Here is a 20,801-nt window from a genome sequence, read left to right as displayed (position 1 = left end):
TCATTGTCTGTAAAGTGAACTGGGTGATGACTGGGATTGCTCCTGACTTTAACATTTTGGGTTCTTTGCTCTTGCCACACACATGTTGCAAAGCCTTCTGTAGGGTAAGAGACTCAACACTCCCCATAAAGCTCTGATCATTATCCAGTTTTAAAGGTTTCAGATTTAAAGAGCATCAAGGTAATTCATGTACACCCATTAAAAATTCAAATATTTCTAAAAGGCATATAATGAAAAGCAACAGTTCCTTGTTCCATTCCCTCCCCACTCCCAAGTCCCATTCCAAAGAGGCAACCACTTTGAACTCCTGTAGCTATTTCTTACAGTATTTGCTATCCTATTTTAAAATAACATGCTTATATTATGATTTTATCATTTTTAGATATATTTACATATTGTCTTGGAAAATGAAGATTTAGATGCTTTACATTACCTTTCACACACATATGTTTCCTTCTCCCTTCATCTTCCTAATACATAATTTTAACAGATTTTTGCTTACATCTATTTCCAGGTGTTTTCATTGTTACGTTAAAAAGCAATCCTATTTGGTTAAGCTAGTGTGATTAGGTTTCTGTTACATGCAACTGACTGCAATTCTAAGTGATAAATCATCTTTAAAAAAAAGATTTTATTTATGTTTAGAGAGAGGGGAAGGAGGAAGAGAGGGAGAGAAACATCAATGCATGAGAGTTACACTGATCCATTGCCTCTCCTATGCGTCCTGACCAAGACAACCCACAACTGAGGCATATTCCCTGACTGGGAAGCAAACTGCCGACCTTTAACTTTGTGGAACAAACAACTGAGCCTCACTGGTCAGGGCGATAAAGCATCTTTTAAATCTTAGGTAAAATGTTGTCTCTTCAGAAAAGTCTTTCCTGGCTTCTCTGCTACTACCCTCTAACCTCATCAAAGTCCCTTTCGACACCCCACCCTATGTGTTCCCTTTATTATACTCATCACTTGAAATTATCTCACTTATTTATGGTTTATTTGCTTATGTTCTGTTTCCAGTTTAAGAATATAAGCTTTACATGGGTAGAACCTTTGGCTTTTCACTGCTGTACTTCAGCATATTCTGAAGTCTGGTACATATGGAATTCTCTGTAATTATTTGTGGAATGATTTAAAGAAGTTTAAAATTACATGTTACACTTAATGTATTTCTTAAACAGGCAAATGAAAATGGTTCACTGCAGACAATCACACAATGTTGGGGAAAAATATTTATTTGAGAAACACATACAGCACACATGTAAAGAAATGCATTTAACACAGAAAAGTCCTGCATGCTCGTCTATGAACACTTTCTGCCTTATTCTTAAGTGGCCTATCAATTCTAAAGCCATAAACAACTAACAGAATAGCTATATAGACATACTAAGTGCCACAGAAATGAACTGCATGAATGCAGCATTTCTTCGCAACCTTGTCTTTCCACAGATAACAGTTGGCGTTACCCCAATCAACATGAGAAATTGGTTAATAACAAAACTTCATATCCCCTTTAAATACAAGCATTTAAATAAAAACTAAAATTTTGATCAGTTTTCTTATGCACAATTAGGTTTTAACATGGGAGAAAAAAACATTCTTTCATGCACATCCCTACTTTTTTTTTTTTTTTTTTTTTACTTTTCTAGTAATCTCAAGTTTGGTCTAAGTCTGACAACACTACAAATAAATAAGGTCTTCTCTGGTACCAGCCTATGCAGCTGTATTGTGGAGTGGATGCAGAGTGAGGGGTACCTGAGGCTGCATTTGCAGTCCCTGCTCTCTGTTTGTGGGAGTGACCCAAAAGGCCCCCATGCTCCTGCAATGCGAGAGGTGAATTTTCTTCCTCTTACCCTTACCTCATATGAAACTACTCTCATCAAACTTTGGAAATCTGTATCCTTTGATTTTTTTTGAACAAGTAAGTTGTTATATAACATTTAAGTAAACTGTATAAATACTTTTCTTAGAACAATAAAAAACTACAAGAAAATACAAAGTTTCCTACTTAGATCTTTGTCCACTCTTTCTTGAGGGGCTTCTATTATCTAAATGGGCTTCCTTTCAGCCACCACTGGAAGAGGAAAGCAGCAGGAAAGTGCCAGAAGCAGAATGGGGAGTTTGCTAAGAAAAAAAGGAGTCCTAAGAAGGTATGGACAAAGCCAAAGCGGGTAGGTTTGAGAGTAGGGGGCGGGGATGGGTGGGGCATGGTGGGATGAAAATGGACACAACTGTACTTGAACAACAATTAAACAAAAAGAACTTAAAAAAAAAAGAAAAGAAAGGAGTCTTAAGATTTGGTACAACCATATTCTCCCTTTTTCACAGCATCAGGAAAGCTCATTAGTTTCCTGGGTCCCTTACAAATACTTGGAGCTGAAAGAACCTCCCATTAGTAGCATCCCAAGTTAAAGCTTTTGAGAAGCTCCCAGAAGCTGACCTGAGTCCTCAACCCAACATAGCAGGTTTTCCTATTATTCTTCATCGGCGAATTCATCTTTTACTTTATGACAGGCAATGATCTGATGGTTTCTGTTTGAATCACTTCTATCTGGGATTGCATCAGACCAGTATCAAACATACCAGCTTTACTTTAGTAATTATAACACTGTAAGGCAGGGTTCTTGTTCTTAACAGGTCATCAGAATTACCTGGGGAGCTTGTTTAAAATACTGTAGGTTCTAGAGCTCCACTCCCAGAGATTCTGATTCAGTAGGCCTTGAGTGGGGTGTGGGAATCTGCATTTTCAATGGGGCTTTCCAGGTGATTTTGATGAAGGTGGTATGAGGCCCACAATCTGAGTAACACTTAACACTGGCTTTAGAGGGAAAGGCCAGAATTGCTTCTTTCCCAGAGTAAAACCCAAGGCCACCAGACTTCCCAAAGAGTGCTCCTTGAAGAGGTATCTGGTGAGGAGGTCATCTAGACTCATCTTCAAGGACTCAGGGAGTGAGTTTTCATGGTGCCCAATTCTATAAGTGAACCAAAAAGTGGGTTCACACTTGGCTGAACTTGAGGATAAGTAGCAAAATACCAAAGTATTGGAAAAGTTCAGGTTGCTTCTGGTCTGGGGGCCCACGGTACAACTTTTCCTTTTCCCTTCTTCCTTTTCACTGTTGTCGAGTTAAGGAAGCCAGGTAGACCCACACAGATAATATGTTGTTTGGGTATGGATGAATGTACACGGCAAGAGCAAATTCTGTATGGGGAAATTCAGAGGAGTGAATTCCAGTTTGATACACGGCATCAACAATTGACTGTATATCAGTGTATGGCATCTGGATAGGAAATCCTGCAATCTGGACCAAAAGACAGAATAACATGTAAACCTACATTACAATCATGTAAGTAATTGTATGCAGAAAGATGACAGAAACCTCAAAGAAAAGGTAGTCATAAAAATAGTAGTAATTATTTTGTGGTTGCTAACTATGTCCTAGGTACAGTGCTAAATGCTTCATATACATATTTAGTTCTCACACATGCTTTACAGAGAAGCAGAGCCACATTGTCTGATGCCAAAGCCTGAACACTTAGCATTCCACATACTGGCACCCTTTCTGGAACAGCAAACTGCCAACAAGGAAACAGCTTGGTCTTATAAATGAGGGATTTAAGTGAGCATTTTGGAATAATTTATTTAACACTGATTCAGTTTGTATTTATTAAGTGATAACCGTGAGACAGAAGTAAAGGCTTATGGAACATAGACCTACATAAAATTACCCAAGACGAATCATGAACTTCCTTCAGGCCTTAGGCTGTTCACTTCAGGAGGCTTCCCCTAATCCTTAAATCTGCTCACGTGCTCTTTTCATGTGGCTGCATAGCATACTGTCCTTCCTTAGCTTATGTCATAAAATACGTTGCAATTACATGTTTTCTGGTCTAACTAGTTCACAGTTTCTATGAATGCAAAAGGTTGTACCTGCTCTGCTCACTGGCATAACCTCAGTGCCCAGCATGATGCCTGGCACATAGAATACAAATAATGGTTCACATTTACTAAACACTTGCTGGGTGCTAGGGTAAATATGACCTGACTTTATCCTCACCACCACAACCACAAAACAGTTAACTATTTTTAGCCCTATTTATATTGCACAGAGGGGTAGAAAGTACAGAGAAGTGAGGTTACTTGGTTAAGGCTAGTTAGTGGTTGAGCCAGGATTTGAACCCCAGCTGCAGGATTTAGTGCAGATTTATGATTGTGTGTTATTAAGTAGTCAGATAATTTTAGAAAGGACTAAAAATTTTAAACTTTGGCATATATTTAACTGTTTCACTTATCAGTTTACCCCTAATTCTATTAAAGTTAAAGCAAAACAAAACAACTGCCTCCCTATTCATGAATGAATAGTAATTACAGATTTTTCCCTTGCAACCTAAGTATCAACTCCCAACAAAGTCCTTCCTTTCCTCTCTCAGAGGAGACATATCTCCCTACAAGATAGTGGGGAGAAGAAATCTCACTGTTGGGAGGCTGGGCCTTTCAAAAATCCACTGGACCAGTTCATAGAAAAGAGGGGGTAGGAGGATTCCCAGAACTGGGGGTAGGATAGGGAAAGAAAAGGAGGATCCTAACAATATACCAAATGCCAACCATGTTTGGTTATGAACTTGATGAATTTGAGATGCCTTTTTATCATCCAAGATATTGTCAAATATCTGAGGAGAAGTCAGGTGAGAAGTCGAGGGTTGATGTACAAATTTGAGAGTAACTTTCATAAACAAGATATTAAAGCTTGTCTGGAGTCCCCTTGCCCAGAACCAAGGACAGGAAATCCATTCTAGTACTACCATCTAGAGACCATTTTCCAGTTTCTCAGTTGCAGGTGGTTTCCTTTTGGGCATTTCTTTCCAAAGTTTGTGGCTTATACATCGTAAAGCATAAGACTGATTCCAATAAAATACTATGCAATGTGATCATGATAATAGCTGTTCACTACATTTTAAATTTTTCGGTCTATAAAGAAATGCATCTATCATTTAGGATCAAGATAAAAGGTATTTCAGGGATATTTAAGATTACTATCACAAGGCAATTACCAACATAGATAAAACAAATGTAATTAATGCATCAAATAATATACAAACCCAATAGAATTGTAGTAGTCTGTCAAATTCACTCTCTTCTTCAGAGGAAACAAAGCTTCCAGTGCCAAGTTCTAGCCTAGGAAGAATTTGTCGTAAAACAGAAGTACATTGTCGATTCCAACGTGTTGGCTGCTTAGGTCGCCATTCCATAATTTTACATTTCAGAGTTCTTTCGATCCTACAATAAGAGTATATTTATGACAAATTACAATTCATTTAATAACTGTGAAAAGAGTTTTGCCATTTTTACTTGACATGAGAACAATGCATATTTAATTTAGGAGATCAGACCTCTATGGCTAGGGATATCTGCCATTATTCACATTAGTCAAGTCTGAGAGAAGAAAGCGCTTGCTTGGCTTGGGAAAGCAAGAAGCTTCCTGGGGTAGTCCCGTTTCCTGTGTGTAGATTGCTACCTTTCGGGTGTGATTTGACACCTGCTGCCTGATTACTGGGTTGACATTCCTATTCTCTAAGATCCTCCTTTGACATAAGACATTGGATTCCTAAAAGATTGCAAAAATCTGAATTACAAAAATTCAGATATCAGGTCTGGGGTAATATTAGTAGGAATGGGTTTATCAGATCAGTTAAATCAGTAAGCAGGGATGGGAGGGTAGTAAGTATGATGAACTGTTTCCCCTACGACTATGTACACTCCATAAGAGCGGGGATTTTTGCCCATATACTAGCCCCCAATATAGTGTTTGGTGATGAACTGTTCCAGGGAGGACAGATGTGGGGCCCAGTGTGAGCTGGTTGAAGGATCCCTTCTGGAAAGCCTGTCCTCCGTGCGGAATCAGTGTGCGCTACAGAAGAAGTTGCTGTGACTCCCCCTTGGCTGAGTACATAGTGTAACTAAGTAGCTTGGAGTTAGCAGATAGTCTCAGTAGTAGCTAGGCAATAGAATCACCTTGTTGGACTTTATCAAAATGTTGATTCAACAAGTCTGGTCTGATACCTGTATATTTAAATAGTTCAGAAGGCAATTCTGATGAAAACCTGAAGTTGGGAACCATTTCCCAACTGCATTTTTTCCCTTTTTGTTAAGAACTGGGAAAGAAGCGGGGAGCAAGAGGTAGGAGCTATGTGCTAGTGAAAGAAGGGAGTGTCAAAATGATTTTTTTCATGCCCTGTTTTGATTAGTTGGTAGTGGCTTACATGCTAGCCTGCTATGTCAACATTAATCACTGGAGCAGTCAGATCTAGAAGTTTCTAGCGTAGAAACTTCTAGACACATCTGGAGTAGGAACAGGGCCTGCTGCAAAGATTGTGACCCTTTGAGCTTGACTGAACAACTCCTTAGGGTATGTTTGTATGTGAGGGAAGGGAGAAAAGGGGGTAGGGAGGGTGAGACCCTAGAAGGAACAGTATTCATGTTTCTACCACCCACCTTGGATGTGTTTACCTAGTTGTGGGCCATTTACCTTCATGTCATTTAAAGAAGTATTAGCTACTGCATTATTACTATAGGGTCAACAGGCATCTGTGTCAAGAACTTCCCAATGGCAGCCCACAATGTTTTCCACAGACAACCATTCTTAACTTGGCCTGTCATTTCAAGGAGCATCTGGGATGGCAGAGGAGCTGCTTTTTGATGCATGTACCAAGAGACAGCTCACTCAATGGGAGTAACTATTATAATCTCCATTTCATGCTTCTGATGCTGAATCCAATAGGTATTTTGAGAGGCTGGTTTAGAGCGCAACAGAGTGAATGGTCAGCTCCCTGACTCTATTTTGCTCAAACCTGCTGTGTTCTTGCATACAGACATTCTAATCATTAGAGGAATTCTCCTTGAGGCTTGAGTTTTTACAAAAACAGCCCCTTGCTGGAAGGTGCCTCTCCAGAGGAGATAGGGGACATGTGTACAAAAATAATGATAATTTATCAAAGACTTGCAGGAGCCTCAAAGCTGGACTCATGTTAGCTGGGGTCTTCCTCAGACCCCTGCTGGTACCCAGATATCTTCAGTCATCAATCATCTCTTGCCCCTCCCATTTCCCCTTCCCTTGACATAAAAGAAGCCTGAATGCTGTACTTTCTTAAGATGGATTTGAGAACCTGCTAGGATTCCATCTTCTTGGTTAGCACCTCCTCAATCAATAAACCTTTCCTTACTTTAAACTCTGACATTTTGAGTTCAGGCAGTCAAAGTGTTGAGCACTCGGACTCTGAATCAGTTGTGAGGACTGCAAGGCGGCTGAATGAGAGGTTAGGGAGAAAACATGACAACCATAATATCACTTTATAGAGCATACCTGTTCTTTAGATCATCTACCACGCTCTTATTAGTATCAGAATAAATTATTTCTTCAGGCTGAAATACAAACAACTGAAAATTAGAAAAAATTCTAGGGGGATTGCTAAGTATAATGAGGAGGAACCCAAACCTGCCTTATGTGGTAAAACCACCAAATCACAGAGGCACAAAGATAAAACATAGATAACAGAGTTTTCTTTGATTTTAAAACTACTTTGCCAGAGCATGGGAGGGGGGATACAAAAAGATACAAAAGATATTTTTCATGGATTAGACAAATCTGCTGCCACCAATTCACGTATTCAAACAAGTATTTGACATGCTTTTTGATTCTCCCAGATAATCTTTGGCAGCTGCACGGGTCTCTTCCACTTACTAACTATGACCTTGGTTGAAGTTACTTAACCTCTACGAGTCGCAGTTACCACATCTTAAGAGAGGGACAGTGATATTAACCTACTCTTTGGGGTTTCATGAAATTTTTAAAATAAAGTAGTACACGTAAAACCTGGCACATACTGCTCAATAAACACCAACTATTATTATTATCATCACTCTTCTAACATAGTTTATCATCTTTACTCTTTCGAGTACTTGTTTCTTTCGGCAGCAGGAGCCAGGTTTTTGCATTTTCATGCACACACACAGACACACAGAGTCCATTTCAATCTCCCCTGTCCCCAAGCCCTTGCTCCAGCACCCCACCAACAGAGAGCAATGTCCTACCACATTTCCCCTACCAGCAGGATTTGCTGGGAGGAGAGGAGGATTTCTCAAGTTCACTGCTACCCCAACACAGCCCTCCTTGCAGGGCTCACATAGACAAGAGTGAGGGGCTGAATTTATAGCTTTTACTTTAGATATGTCTGAGCTGAGAAATGGAGGCAGATGGAGAGACAGGAATAGATGTTTCTCCCTCATGAGTGGAATGAGGGTTGTGATTTAAAAAGGAGGCAACACTTGTTAGGCCTCTCTGTCGCAGAAAATTTCAGGAGTGGTTTGAGAAGGCTCAGTCTATCAGATGATGATCTAAACCAGAAGTTCCCAAAGTGTGGCCTGGAAACTTGTTAGAGATTCGGATTATCTACCCCCACCTCAGACTCACTAAATCAGAAACTCTGAAGGTAAGGCCCAGCAATTTCTGTTTCAGCAAGCCCTGTAGGTGGTTCTGATGCCTGCCATGGTTGGAGAACCACTAGTTTAGGAAATAGGGTCAGGACTGGGAGTTCCCCACAACAGAACACAGCAGGAGATGGGAGATACTGGAGAAAGGCAGTATGAAACCCAGCACCATCTTGCAGGGGCCACCAACTATTCCAGGCAGGACAGGTAGACTAGACTGAATTCCCTGACTGCTGTCACCAACCACTATCTGCCCCCTCCAGACCATGTGCCTTCCCCATCCCCACCTCCCTCTTTCCCAACTGCCCAATCCAGGCAATTCTTGTGGATTAGTTAGGCCCCCTTCAGGCCTGCGAAAGAGGTCTGTGTTATACTGACTTGATAAATTTATGGAGTATTAATACACCTCCTTTTTTTCTGGCAAAGGCCCCTTTCTTTCAGGGAATTCATAACCTTTACAACTTCAGAAGAGGTGGTCCAAGATGGTGGTGGAATAGGTAGAAACTACACTAACCTCCTTCCAGGACCAAACTGGAATTACAACTAAATTATATAAAAATTATCCTGAAAAACCAACTAAAGGATAGCTGGAGAGAAATCTTATAATCAAGGACTTACAAAGGAAACCACACCACCACATTGAGACTGGTAGGAAGTGTGGAGGCACAAGAGGGCTGGCTGGGCTCCCACAGGCAGCCTCTGAAGTTCAAGAGGGATATTTCAGTGGCTGGGGATTCCCACTGAGAAATGTGATGTCTAACACCCAAGACAGACTCCCCAGCTTAGAGCACCAGAACCAGGAAAGAGTCCCACATAACATCCAGCTGTGAGAAGCAGCAAAGTTTTTGTCTGCCAGGGAGAGATAGCTAGAGACACACAAAATTTCATTTGCAGCCACTTACCCTGGGCTCTGGTGGAGGGCAGAGTAGATTAGAGCCACGTGAGGAGAGTCTGGGGTTGATGGCTCTAAGGAAGGAGCTGAAGGGTCAGCTGCCAGGATCCCTGTGCTAAGTCATTCCTCATACTGCAGAAGGCATCATTCTAGGGCAGAGCACTCTCCTCCATGCAGTATCAGTCTTGGGGTGAGCAATAGCCCCACCCACAAGAATCCCTCTTGCCCCACCCTGTACAGCTTAAACCCTGCCAAGGAGTACAGCCAGAGGCTTTTTCAGCAATTAAGCCTAACAGACTGCCTGCAAGCAGAGGCAGATCTCTGAGTATCCTGAGACTTTAGTTGACCATCCTCCAGGCCTGGTGCTAGTAAATGCCAGCCTAGGTGCACACGCCCAGGCTCAGCAGAAGTAACCATAAGCTGATAGCTCCAAACAGATTGCCCAGGGCCAGTGACAGGCAGCATCTGATGTAGTCTTTGCAGATCTACCTAATACATGGAAACAAACAAAAAGAGGAAGCCAAAATGGGAAGAAAAAAAAACAGGCCCCAAGTGAAAGAAAAGAGAATTCTCCAGAAGAAGAGCTAAATGAAATAGAGGCAAGCAATTTATCAGATATAGAGTTGAAAGTAATGATTAGCCCTGGCTGGCGTAGCTCAGTGGATTGAGCTCAGGCTGTGAACCAAAGTGTTGCAGGTTCGATTCCCAGTCAGGCCACATACCTGGGTTGCAGGCCACGGCCCCCAGCAACCACACATTGATGTTTCTCTCTCTCTTTCTCCCTCCCTTCCCTTTCTAAAAATAAATAAATAAAATCTTAAAAAAAAACCCAAAAACCAAAAAACAAAAAACATTAAAAAAACAACAAAAAAAGAAAGTAATGATTAAAAGGATGTTCAACAGCATGAAAAAAGACATAGAAACCATAAAAAAGGTCTGGTCAGAAATAAAGAATGCAATGTATGAAATAAATAATATACTGGAAGGAACACACAGTAGATTAGAGGAAGCAGAAGATCAAATCAGCAATTTGGAAGACAAAGTACAATAGACAAAACACCAAATCAGAGTAATATAAAGAAAAAAAGAATTTAAAAAGTGAGGATAGTTTAAGGGACCTTTGGGACAACATAAAGCATAACATCTGTGTCACAGGGATACCAGAAGGCAAAGAGAGAGAGCAAGGGATCAAGAACCTATTTGAAGAAATAATGACAGAAAAGTTCTGTAACCTGGTGAAGGAAAAAGACACACAAGTCCAGGAAGTGCACAGAGTCCCACACAAGATGGACCCAAAGAAGCCCACACCAAGACACATCATAATTAAAATGGCAAAACTTAAAGACAAGGAGAGAATCTTAAAAGCCCCAAGAGAAAAGCAGGTAGTAACCTAGAAGGGAGCTCCCATACAACTGTCATCTGATTTCTGAACAAAAACACTTCAGGCCAAAAGGGCATGGCATGAAATATTCAAAGTGATGAAAAGCAAGTACCTACAACTGAAGCTACTTTATTCAGCAAGGCTATCATTTAAAAATTGAAGAAGAAATAAAGGGTTTCCCAAACCCCCTCCCTCCACCTAAAATAAACTAAAGGAGTTTGTTACCACCAAACCAGTATTATAAGAAATTTTAAAGGGCTTGTTTGAAGAAAAAGGAGGAGGAAAAGAAAAAGAAAAAAAATTTGAGGAAAATAGTTAAAAAATAAAATGGGAATAAATACACATCTATTAATAATCACTTTAAATGTAAATGGCTTAAATGTCCCAATCAAAAGACATAGGGTGGCTGAATGGATAAGAAAACAAGATCCATTTATATGCTGTCTTCAACAGACCAGGGACTTCAAAGGACTTCAAGGTCTGTCAAAATGAAAGACACACACAGACTAAAAGAAAAGAGATGGAAAAAGATATTTCATGCACATGGAAAGGAAAAAAAACCTGGGGTAGCAATACTTATAGTCAACAAAATAGGCTTTAAAGCCAAGGTTATAGTAAGAGACATAATGATAAAGGGAAAAATCCAACATGAGAATATAACCCTAGCAAACATTTATGCACCCAACATAGGAGCTCCTGAAAGTGTAGAGCAGATCTTGATGCACATAAAAGGAAAGACTGACAGAAATACAGCCATTGTAGAGGATTTTAACATCCCATTACTTCAATGGATAGATCTTCCAGACAGAACATCAACAAGGAGACAGCAGCCTTAATGACACATTAAATCAAACGGAGCTCATTTCACCCCAAAGCAGCAAAATAAACATTCCTTTCAAGTGCACATGGAACATTTTCTAGGATAGACCACATATTAGGACACAAAACAAGTCTCAATAAATTTAAGAAAACTGAAATCATATCAAGTATCTTCTCTGACCATAAAGCCACAAAACTAGAAATCAATCACAAGAAGAAGACTGAAAAATCCCCAAAGACATAGAAGCTGAATAACATGTTATTAAACAATGAATGGGTCAATAATGAGATCAAGGAAGAAATCAAAAGGTACCTTGAAACAACTGACAATGAGAACACAATGACTTAAAATCTGTGGGACACTGGGAGAGCAGTCCTAAGAGGGAAATTCATAGCATTACAGGCCTATTTCAAGAAACAAGAAAAATCTCAAATAAACAGTCTAACTTCACATTTAAATGAGCTTGAAAAATAACAACAAAAAAGCCCCAAAATGAGTAGGAGGCAAGAAATAATAAAGATCAGAGCAGAAATAAATGAAATAGAGTCTAAAAAAATACAAAAGGTCAATGAACCCAAGAGCTAGTTCTTTGAAAAGATAAGATTGATAAACCTTTAACTAGACTCATGAAGAAAAAAAGATAAAGGACCCAAATAAATAAAATCAGAAAGTAAAGAGGAGAATTAACAACTGACACCAAAGGAATATAAAGGATTGTAAGAAAGTATTATGAACAAGTATGTCCCAACAAATTGGAGAAGCTGAACAAAATGGAAATTTTCTAGAAACATACAAATTCCCAAAACTAAGAAAGGAGGAATCAGAGAATCTAAACAGACAGATTACAAGTAGTAAAATTGAAACAGGAAAAAAAGAAAAAAAAAAAAAACCCAACAACTCCCAACAAACAAGAGCCCTGGACCAGATGGCCTCACAGGTGAATTTTACCAAACATTCTAAAAGGACCAACACCTCTCCTTCTCAAGCTATTTTAAAAAATTCAAGAGGAAGGAAGACTCCCAAGATCATTTTACAAGGCCAGCATCATACTTACTCCAAAACCAGATAAAAATACTACAAAGAAAGAAAATTATAGGCCAATATCCCTGATGAACATAGATGCTAAAATCCTCAACAAAATATAAGCAAACCAAACGTAATACATGAAAAGATCATATGCATGACTAAGTGGGATTTGTGCTGGGGATGCAAAGTTGGTACAATATCCTCAAATCAATAAACATGATATATCACATAAACAAAATGAAGAATAAAAGCCACATGAGCATATCAATAGATGCAGAAAAAGCATTTGATAAAATCTAGCATCCAGTTATGATGAAAACTCTCAGAAAAGTGGGAATAGAGGGAACACACTTAAACATAATAAAGGCTGTATATGACAAAACCATAGACAACATCATACTCAGTAGGAAAAAACTAAAAGCATTTCCCTTAAGATTGGGAACAAGACAGGAATGTCCACTTTCACCTCTCTCATTCAAAATAGTACTGGAAGTCCTAGCCACAGCAATCAGACAAGAAGAAGAAATAAAAGGCATCTAAATGGAAAAAGAAGAAGTAAAACTGTCATTATTTGCAGATGATATGATACTATACATAGAAAACCCTAAAGATTCCACCAAGAAACTACTAGAACTGATAAATTAATTTAGTAAAGTAGCAGGATTCAAAATTAATATCCAGAAACCAGTTGCATTTTTATATGCCAATAATGAGATATTTGAATGGGAAATTAATAACACAATCACATTCACAATTGCTTGAAAAAGAATAAAATACCTGGGAATTTTATTCCTAGAATGTAAGAGACCTATACTTGGAAAATTATAAGACACCGAAGAAAGAAATTGAAGAAGACACAAATAAATGGAATCATATACCATGTTCATAGATAAGAAGAATTAACATCATTAAAATGTCCATACTACCCAAAGCAATCCATAGATTCAATGCAATTCATGTAAAGATACCAGTGGTATACTTCACAGAACTAGAACATATATTCCAAAAACTTAAATGGAACCACAAAAGACCACAAATAGCATCAGTGATCTTGAGAAAGAAACAAAATTTGAGGAATCATGCTACCTAATATCAAACTATACTATAAGGCCACAGTAATCAAAATAGCATGGAACCAGCATAAGAACAGATATGGTGATCAGTGGACCAGAACAGAGAGCCCAGAGATACACCCATGCCTTTATCACCAGTTAGTATTTGACAGAGGAGGCAAAAAGATACAATGGGCTTTAGGCAATTTATCGATAAATGGTGTTAGGAAAATTGAACAGATATACGCAGAAAAATGAAACTAGACCCCCTTCTTATGCCACACACAAGAGTAAATTCAAAATGCATTAAAGACTTAAATGTTAGACTCAAAACCATAAAAATCCCAGAAGAAAACATATGAAGTAAAATCTTGGGCATTGCTTGTGGCAATTTTTTTTTCTGATATATCTCTTCTAGGGAAATAAAAAGCAAGGGAAATAAAAGAAAAAATAAACAAATGGGACTACATCAAACTAAAAAGATTTTGCACAGTAAAGGAGAAACCATCAACAAAATGAAAATACAACCCACTGAATGTGAGAACATATTCACCAATGATACATCTGATCAGGGGTTAACATCCAAATTTTATAAAGAATTATAAAACTTAACACCAAAACCCCCAAACAATCCAATTAAAAAGTGGGCAAAGGACCTGAATAGACACTTCTCCCAAGAGGACATGCAGGAGGCCAATAGATATATGAAAAGATGTTCATCACCACTAATCATCAGAGTGCAAATTAAAGCCACCATGAGATATTACTTCTCACCTGTCAAAATGGCTAGCCTCAAAAAAATCAACAAACAAGAGCTGTCGAGGATGTGGAGAAAGGGGAACCCTTCTGCACTGTTGCTGGGAATGCAGATTGGTGCAGTCACTATGGAAAACAGTATGGAGTTACCTCAAAAAATTAAAAATGGAACTGCCTTTCAACCCAGTAATTCCATTTCTGGGAATTTATCTGAAGAAACCTGAAATACTAATTTGAAAGAACATAAGCACCCCTATGTTTATTGTAGTGTTATATACAGTAGCCAAGATTTGGAAGCAGCGCAAGTGCCCATCAATAGATGAGAGGATAAAACAGCTATGGTACAATGGAATACTAGAAGAAAATTTCGTGATAGCATGGATGGACCTGGAGAACATTATGCTAAGTGAAATAAGCCAGTCAGAGAAAGACAAATACCATATGATTTCACTCATGTAGAATCTAATGAACAAACTGAACTAACAAGCAAAATAGAATCAGATTCATAGAGAGCAGGCTGACAGCTCTGGGGGGTATGTAGAGGGATTAAGCAAAAAAGAGAAAGAACTCATGGGCAAGGACAACAGTGTGGTGATTGTGGGTGGGGGGAGGTAGGGAGGAGGAGGTGGAAGAGAGTATAAGGGGGATAAATGGTAATGGAAAAATACAATAAAAAAGAAACTACTAAAAAAATAAAAAACTTAAAGAGAATTTCCCTGTTCACTCATCTCTGAATACACACATTCTCATTATGCACACTCAAATTTGTGTTCTCAATTGTAGTAACAGAAACATTGTTCACTATAGAGTGTGGTTATTGTGGTATATGTTTGTCAAGGCAGAAGATCAAGGGCCATCCATTAACCTACCAAAAAAAATCAGTAGAGATACAAGCCAGAGGCAACTATGAGTTTTATATTTATAGATTCTACTTGGCAAAAGGTTTGGAGTCCACCCTCTGTCAGAGTGGCTTTCAAACACACAATTTTGATCATGGCAGCCCTAACCTTGGTAATGTTAGTTGTTGTCTGCCCTGAGGAAAAAGGCCCAAATCCCTACCAGGACTCTGCTCATCCCTGAGCTGATCTTGCTCACTCCGACAGCAGCAAAGCTGGCCTTTGAGCTGCTTGACAGACAACTCCTTGCTACTACCGATCTTTATGCCCACTGTTCCTGCTCTCTGCTGGGACCATTCTCTTTTCTGATTTTATTCTAGGCCAGCTCCTGCTCACCCCTCCTCACTGTGCTGGTCATAACTTTTTTCCAGGAAGCCCCTGCAGCTCCCCTTTCCGTCAGGTCCTCTAGCTATGTGCCCCCAAAACACATTCATTACTTCTCTGATAGCACTTATCACTCTACACTGCAAGTGCTTGTTTCCTGCTCTTTCTTCCTCCAGAACACACATCCCACGAATACTGAGACATGCATTTTTTCCTTGTGGCACCTTTACCTAACATAGTGCTGGCTCACAGGGGTCACTCAGTAAACATTAGCTGCACAAATAGAAGAATGATTAATAGTAAACAACGAGCCTCATTTCTAAATATGTCATTCTCTCTCTAGAAGAAGCAATGTTTCACTCACAACTTTGGGATGGGATGAGCAAGATATGGCCTGTGGGTGTTGTAAATGTGGTTTGTGCAAGAGAGATAAGCACATTTCCCTTCTTTAAAACAACTTTACAAACAGGAAATATATATATATATTTGTATATTATATGTATATATTTGTATAATATATAATACTTATATGTAAATATATATTAATATTTATATATCAGGCATATACTATATATAGTACACATATGTAAAGCATATAAATATATAAACATGGAGAATGTTTAGAAGGATGCACAGAGTGGTTACTTTTTAGAGAGCAGAAAGAGAGTGGAAGAGGAGAGAAACTCTTCACTTTATATGTTTTGGTACTGTCTGATCTTTCCCCCCTAACCACCATGCATTCTTTGTAATATTGTAAACTGTCTCAAATATAGAGACAAGGAAAGAAAATCATGTAATATACATCTACCCAACATAACTACTACCTAGCTATAGGTAATCTTTGCATTCTTTCATATTTGATTTAGATATTTATTTTTAATATATTTTATTGATTATGCTGTTACAGTTGTCCCATTACCCCGCTCATTCCCCTCCACCCTGCACACCCTCTCCCACCCACGTTCCCCTGCTTTAGTTCATGTCCATGTGTCATAAGTTCTTTAGCTTCTACATTTTCCATATTATTCTTGCCCTCCCCCTGTCTATTTTCTACCTACCATCTTTGCTACTTATTCTCCATACTTTTCCCCCCTCTCTCCTCCTCCCACTCTCCTATTGCTAACCCTCCATGTCTTCCCATTTCTGTGGGCCTGTTCCTGTTCTAGTTGTTTGCTTAGTTCCTTTTTGTTTTTGTTTAGGTGTGGTTGTTAATAATTGTGAGTGCTGTCATTTCACTATACATGTTTTTTATCTTCTTTTTCTTAGATAAGTCCCTTTAATATTTCATATAATAAGGGCTTGGTGGTGATGAACTCCTTTAACTTGACCTTATCTGAGAAGCACTTTATCTGCCCTTCCATTCTAAATGAAAGCTTTGCTGGATAGAGCAATCTGGGATGTAGGTCCTTGCCTTTCATGACTTGGAATATTTCTTTCCAGCCCCTTCTTGCCTGTAAGGTCTCTTTTGAGAAATCAGCTGACAGTCTGATGGGAACTCCTTTGTAGGTGACTATCTCTGTATCTCTTTCTGCTTCTAGGATCCTCTCCTTCATTTTTACCTTGGCTAATGTAATTATGATGTGCCTTGGTGTGTTCCTTCTTGGGTTGAACTTCTTTGGGACTCTCTGAGCTTCTTGGACTTCCTGGAAGTCTATTTCCTTTGCCAAAATGGGGAAGTTCCCCTTTATTATTTGTTCAAATAAGTTTTCCACTTGTTGCTCTTCCTCTTCTCATTCTGGTACTCCTATAATTCGGACATTGGAATGTTTAAAGGTGTCCTGGAGGTTCCTAAGCTTCTCCTCATTTTTTTGAATTCTTATTTCTCCATTCTTTTCTGTTTGGTTATTTCTTTCTTCTTTCTGGTCCACTCTATTGTATTGAGTCCCAGTTTCCTTCCCATCACTATTGGTTCCCTGTGCATTTTCCTTCATTTCTCTTATCGTAGCCTGCATTTGTTCCTCTGATTTGTGACCAAAATCAACCAATTCTGTGAGCATCTTGATCACCAGTGCTTTGAACTGTGCATCTCATAGGTTGGCTATCTCTTGGTGGCTTAAAAGTACTGGTTGTGGGTTTTCAATTCTGTTTGAGCCATCTCCTCTCCCCCCCACTTTGGTCTAGTCTCGCCTGTTATGTATGAGGGGCAGAGCCTTAGGTGTTCACCAGGGTGGGGCACCCCAGTCGCTGGGTTGTGACGTTGTATGTAGGGGTGGGGTCGAGAGGGAACAAGGACCCTTGCTCTGCTCTCTGTCTAACCTCAGTCCCTTCCTCGGCCTCCCCTGAGCAAACTGGGCCCCTCTGGTGTCAATTCCTATGTGGGTGGGCTTGTGCACCCGGTGGAACTTTCCAAGGACCTCTCCTGTGAGGCTGGGAGGCTCTCCCTGCACCTGAACCCCCACAGGTGTTTTCAATCAGTGTCCCAAGGCCCTATTTACCAGCACTGGGATCCTGGGTTGCGAGGAGTGCCTTTCTTCATAGTTCCTGCCTTGCTGGGTCTGCCGTTTGCCACCCCTCGGATGGGATCTGCCAGCTGCCGCTGGTGCGCTCAAGGTCCACCCATTGCGGTCTTGCACACCCCGGAAGCCTTACACGCCCAGTCCCAATGCTCTCAGCTCTCCGTGCCGCCACCCGAGCCTGGCCGCCGGACTCCGCCCTTCCTACCGGTCTGGATGAATGTGTCTATTTTAACTTCTTGGTTGTCTGACTTCCATACAGCTCAATGTTCGGTCAGTTTTGGTTGTTATTCTGTTTCTAAATTGTTGTCATCCCTATCTTGGTTGTGCAAGGACGCCCAGTGTGTCTACCTATGCCTCCATCTTGGCCGGAAGTGATTTAGATATTTAAATAAAGTAAAACAGTCCATATAGACTTGTGGTGCTCTGTATACTTTTCTCTGATCTCATTCCTTTATTTTATTTCCCCAAAGGTAACCTTTAACCTGAATTTGGTATTTATCTTTCCTATAAATTCTTTTATACTATCACTGCATGTCTATATATAAACAATGTACAGTTTTCAAACCTTATGTAAATGTTTTTGTGTTGTATGTGTCCTTTGACAACTTTATTTTGCTTAACATTACATTTTTTATATTCATTCATGTTGCCATATATGGCTGTAGGTCAGTGGTTCTCAACCTCGGCTGCACACTGGAATCACCTGGGGAGCTTTATATAACACTGATGTGTGGGTTCTACACTCAGAGATGTAATGAATGCATAGTCAAGTTGGGAACTATTGTAAATTAGTTCATACTTTTTTTTTACTGCTGTATAGAAGTTTTTATAGTATGAATACTTCATAACTCATGTATCTATTTTCTGGTTGATGAATTGTTTCCAGTTTTTTTCTATTTCAAGCAATTCTATAATGAACATAGTTATTCTTGTCTCCCTGTGCAAGTTCCTATAGGGTATACTCATAATACTTAGAAGTTAGATTGGAGAAATCAAAGTTTGAGCATCTTCAACTTTACAGATACCACCATACTGCTTTCCAAAGTGTTTATAGCAATTTATACTCCCACCATTTCTCTGCCTCTTTGCCAACACTTGGTATCATCACTCTTAAAAATATTTTTGACAATCGTATGCATGTGAAATCATGTTTCATTGTTTTAAATTGTATTTCCCTGATTATGAGTGAGGTTGAGCATTAGAGTTTCTGTTCCTATGAATCGTCTCCTGCCTATTTTTGTATTGTTATTTTGTCTTTATCTCATCTCCTCCCTGTTTCCCCCTGGGCTCATAGCTTTCAGTTTTTGGATTTTGCCATTGCCTGAAGCCTGCCATACCATGGTCCATCCAGAAACAACAGTTGAAATGGAATTTGGGATACCAAGTACAAAGCAATAGGGAGTATGTCACAGGTCCAGTGGCTGAGCCTTGTGGTGATTGAGTTAGTGCCTAACCTCAGGTTTGTGCTTTGCTTGGTCTCCTAGCCCCAGACAGAGTCTGCTGCTTTTCTTCCCCATCTCCTTTCAAGGTTAGCCCAAACTCTGGCTCAATGACAGAGAAAACTAGGTTTTATTAATATTGCCAAGTAATTCAATAAGCAATCAGCTATATAAACATAACAAGAGCTGTCAAAACTAGTAAAGACTAGAAGCAAGGGCACCTTTCACACTGACACAGCTGGAAAAATATGATTTACCTGTATGCTTTGTGCTTGCGTCCCTTGAACATTTTTTGGAAGCAACTGTTTCCAGAAACTTTCCTTTGAATAATCAAAATATACAGCCATTGGTGTATTATTTTGTTGAATATTAAACCAGACCTATTAAAACATTAACATAAAATCAGTACAGGCCCATGGGAGACCAAAGCCCATAGCTGGTTGGGATGAAGCAAAATTTATAGTCCTGCTCCCCGATGAGGTAGCAGAAGCCAAGGGAGACTCTGAAGCAGGAGGTAAAGACGTTCCAGGCTTTTGTGATCGTTAGACTGGTCATTGGTTATTGGCACCCAGCCGTGGAGGCACTACAGAATCACCTTGGGGTGGGGGGCTTTAGAGGAAAAGATTTCCCTGGGCTCACATGCCAGGGATTCTAATTGAACTTTCATATTTTCTTCAACATTCTTCGTGTGATTCTAATGTATAGCCAGGGTGACAGATCATTGATTTGATTTGAGGAGGTAGCTCAAAGATTTTTTTCACCCTGTATACTTACATTTCCATCATCGAACAAACAGTCTACACTTTGTAAAGGACAAAATGGGTCAAACTGCTTATGACATTGTCCAGTTAATGGATTCCAAAGCAAATATTCATCAGTTTCATGAGTTAATACATAAGCCATGTGCCCCTGTATGAAGAAAAGAAGTTAAAGTCATTTCAGGTGGGTACTTGATTTAACACATTTTTTAATGTGAAAATTACAATGTAAACACAGGATATCTTTGATTTCTAAAAGCCTTTTCTGGGGCCTTTAAATTTTTTTGGAAAGGAAAAAAAGCTGGAGCTCCAGAAATCTTTAGGCCCAGGCTAGCGTGGGGATTCAAATGAGGGAGCTTTTGAGCCAGTGCTGCCATGTACGGTCCTCCAGGTGTCCCCTCATGGCAATACAATACATCGTTCTAACAAAATCAGGACAATTTCCTAACAGCTAGAAGTGTTCCGAGGTAGGGGCACTGTTGTCTAATTCACACTATGATGCTACGTGGACTAGCCCTGTTT

General features: G+C 39.5%; 1 protein-coding gene across 1 annotated transcript in view; it reads right to left on the bottom strand.

Moving 5' to 3' along the window:
* Positions 1 to 1,235: 1,235 nt before the first annotated feature.
* CC2D2B (coiled-coil and C2 domain containing 2B) overlaps positions 1,236 to 20,801 on the bottom strand; it is a 98,515-nt gene continuing 78,949 nt past the window's right edge. The window contains exons 29-33 of the mRNA XM_036027072.1: positions 20,296 to 20,430; positions 19,779 to 19,901; positions 7,356 to 7,414; positions 5,095 to 5,272; positions 1,236 to 3,296 (exon numbers count right to left, since the gene is read on the bottom strand). Coding sequence (XP_035882965.1) covers positions 3,108 to 3,296; positions 5,095 to 5,272; positions 7,356 to 7,414; positions 19,779 to 19,901; positions 20,296 to 20,430 — 684 coding nt within the window. The 3' untranslated portion in view covers positions 1,236 to 3,107. The remainder of the gene's footprint in view (positions 3,297 to 5,094; positions 5,273 to 7,355; positions 7,415 to 19,778; positions 19,902 to 20,295; positions 20,431 to 20,801) is intronic.

The sequence above is a fragment of the Phyllostomus discolor genome, chromosome 5, assembly GCF_004126475.2.
Source record: "Phyllostomus discolor isolate MPI-MPIP mPhyDis1 chromosome 5, mPhyDis1.pri.v3, whole genome shotgun sequence".
Taxonomy (NCBI): Eukaryota; Metazoa; Chordata; class Mammalia; order Chiroptera; family Phyllostomidae; genus Phyllostomus; species Phyllostomus discolor.
Note: the sequence above shows the minus strand (reverse complement) of the source record. Positions and strands in the feature narration are given on the sequence as shown.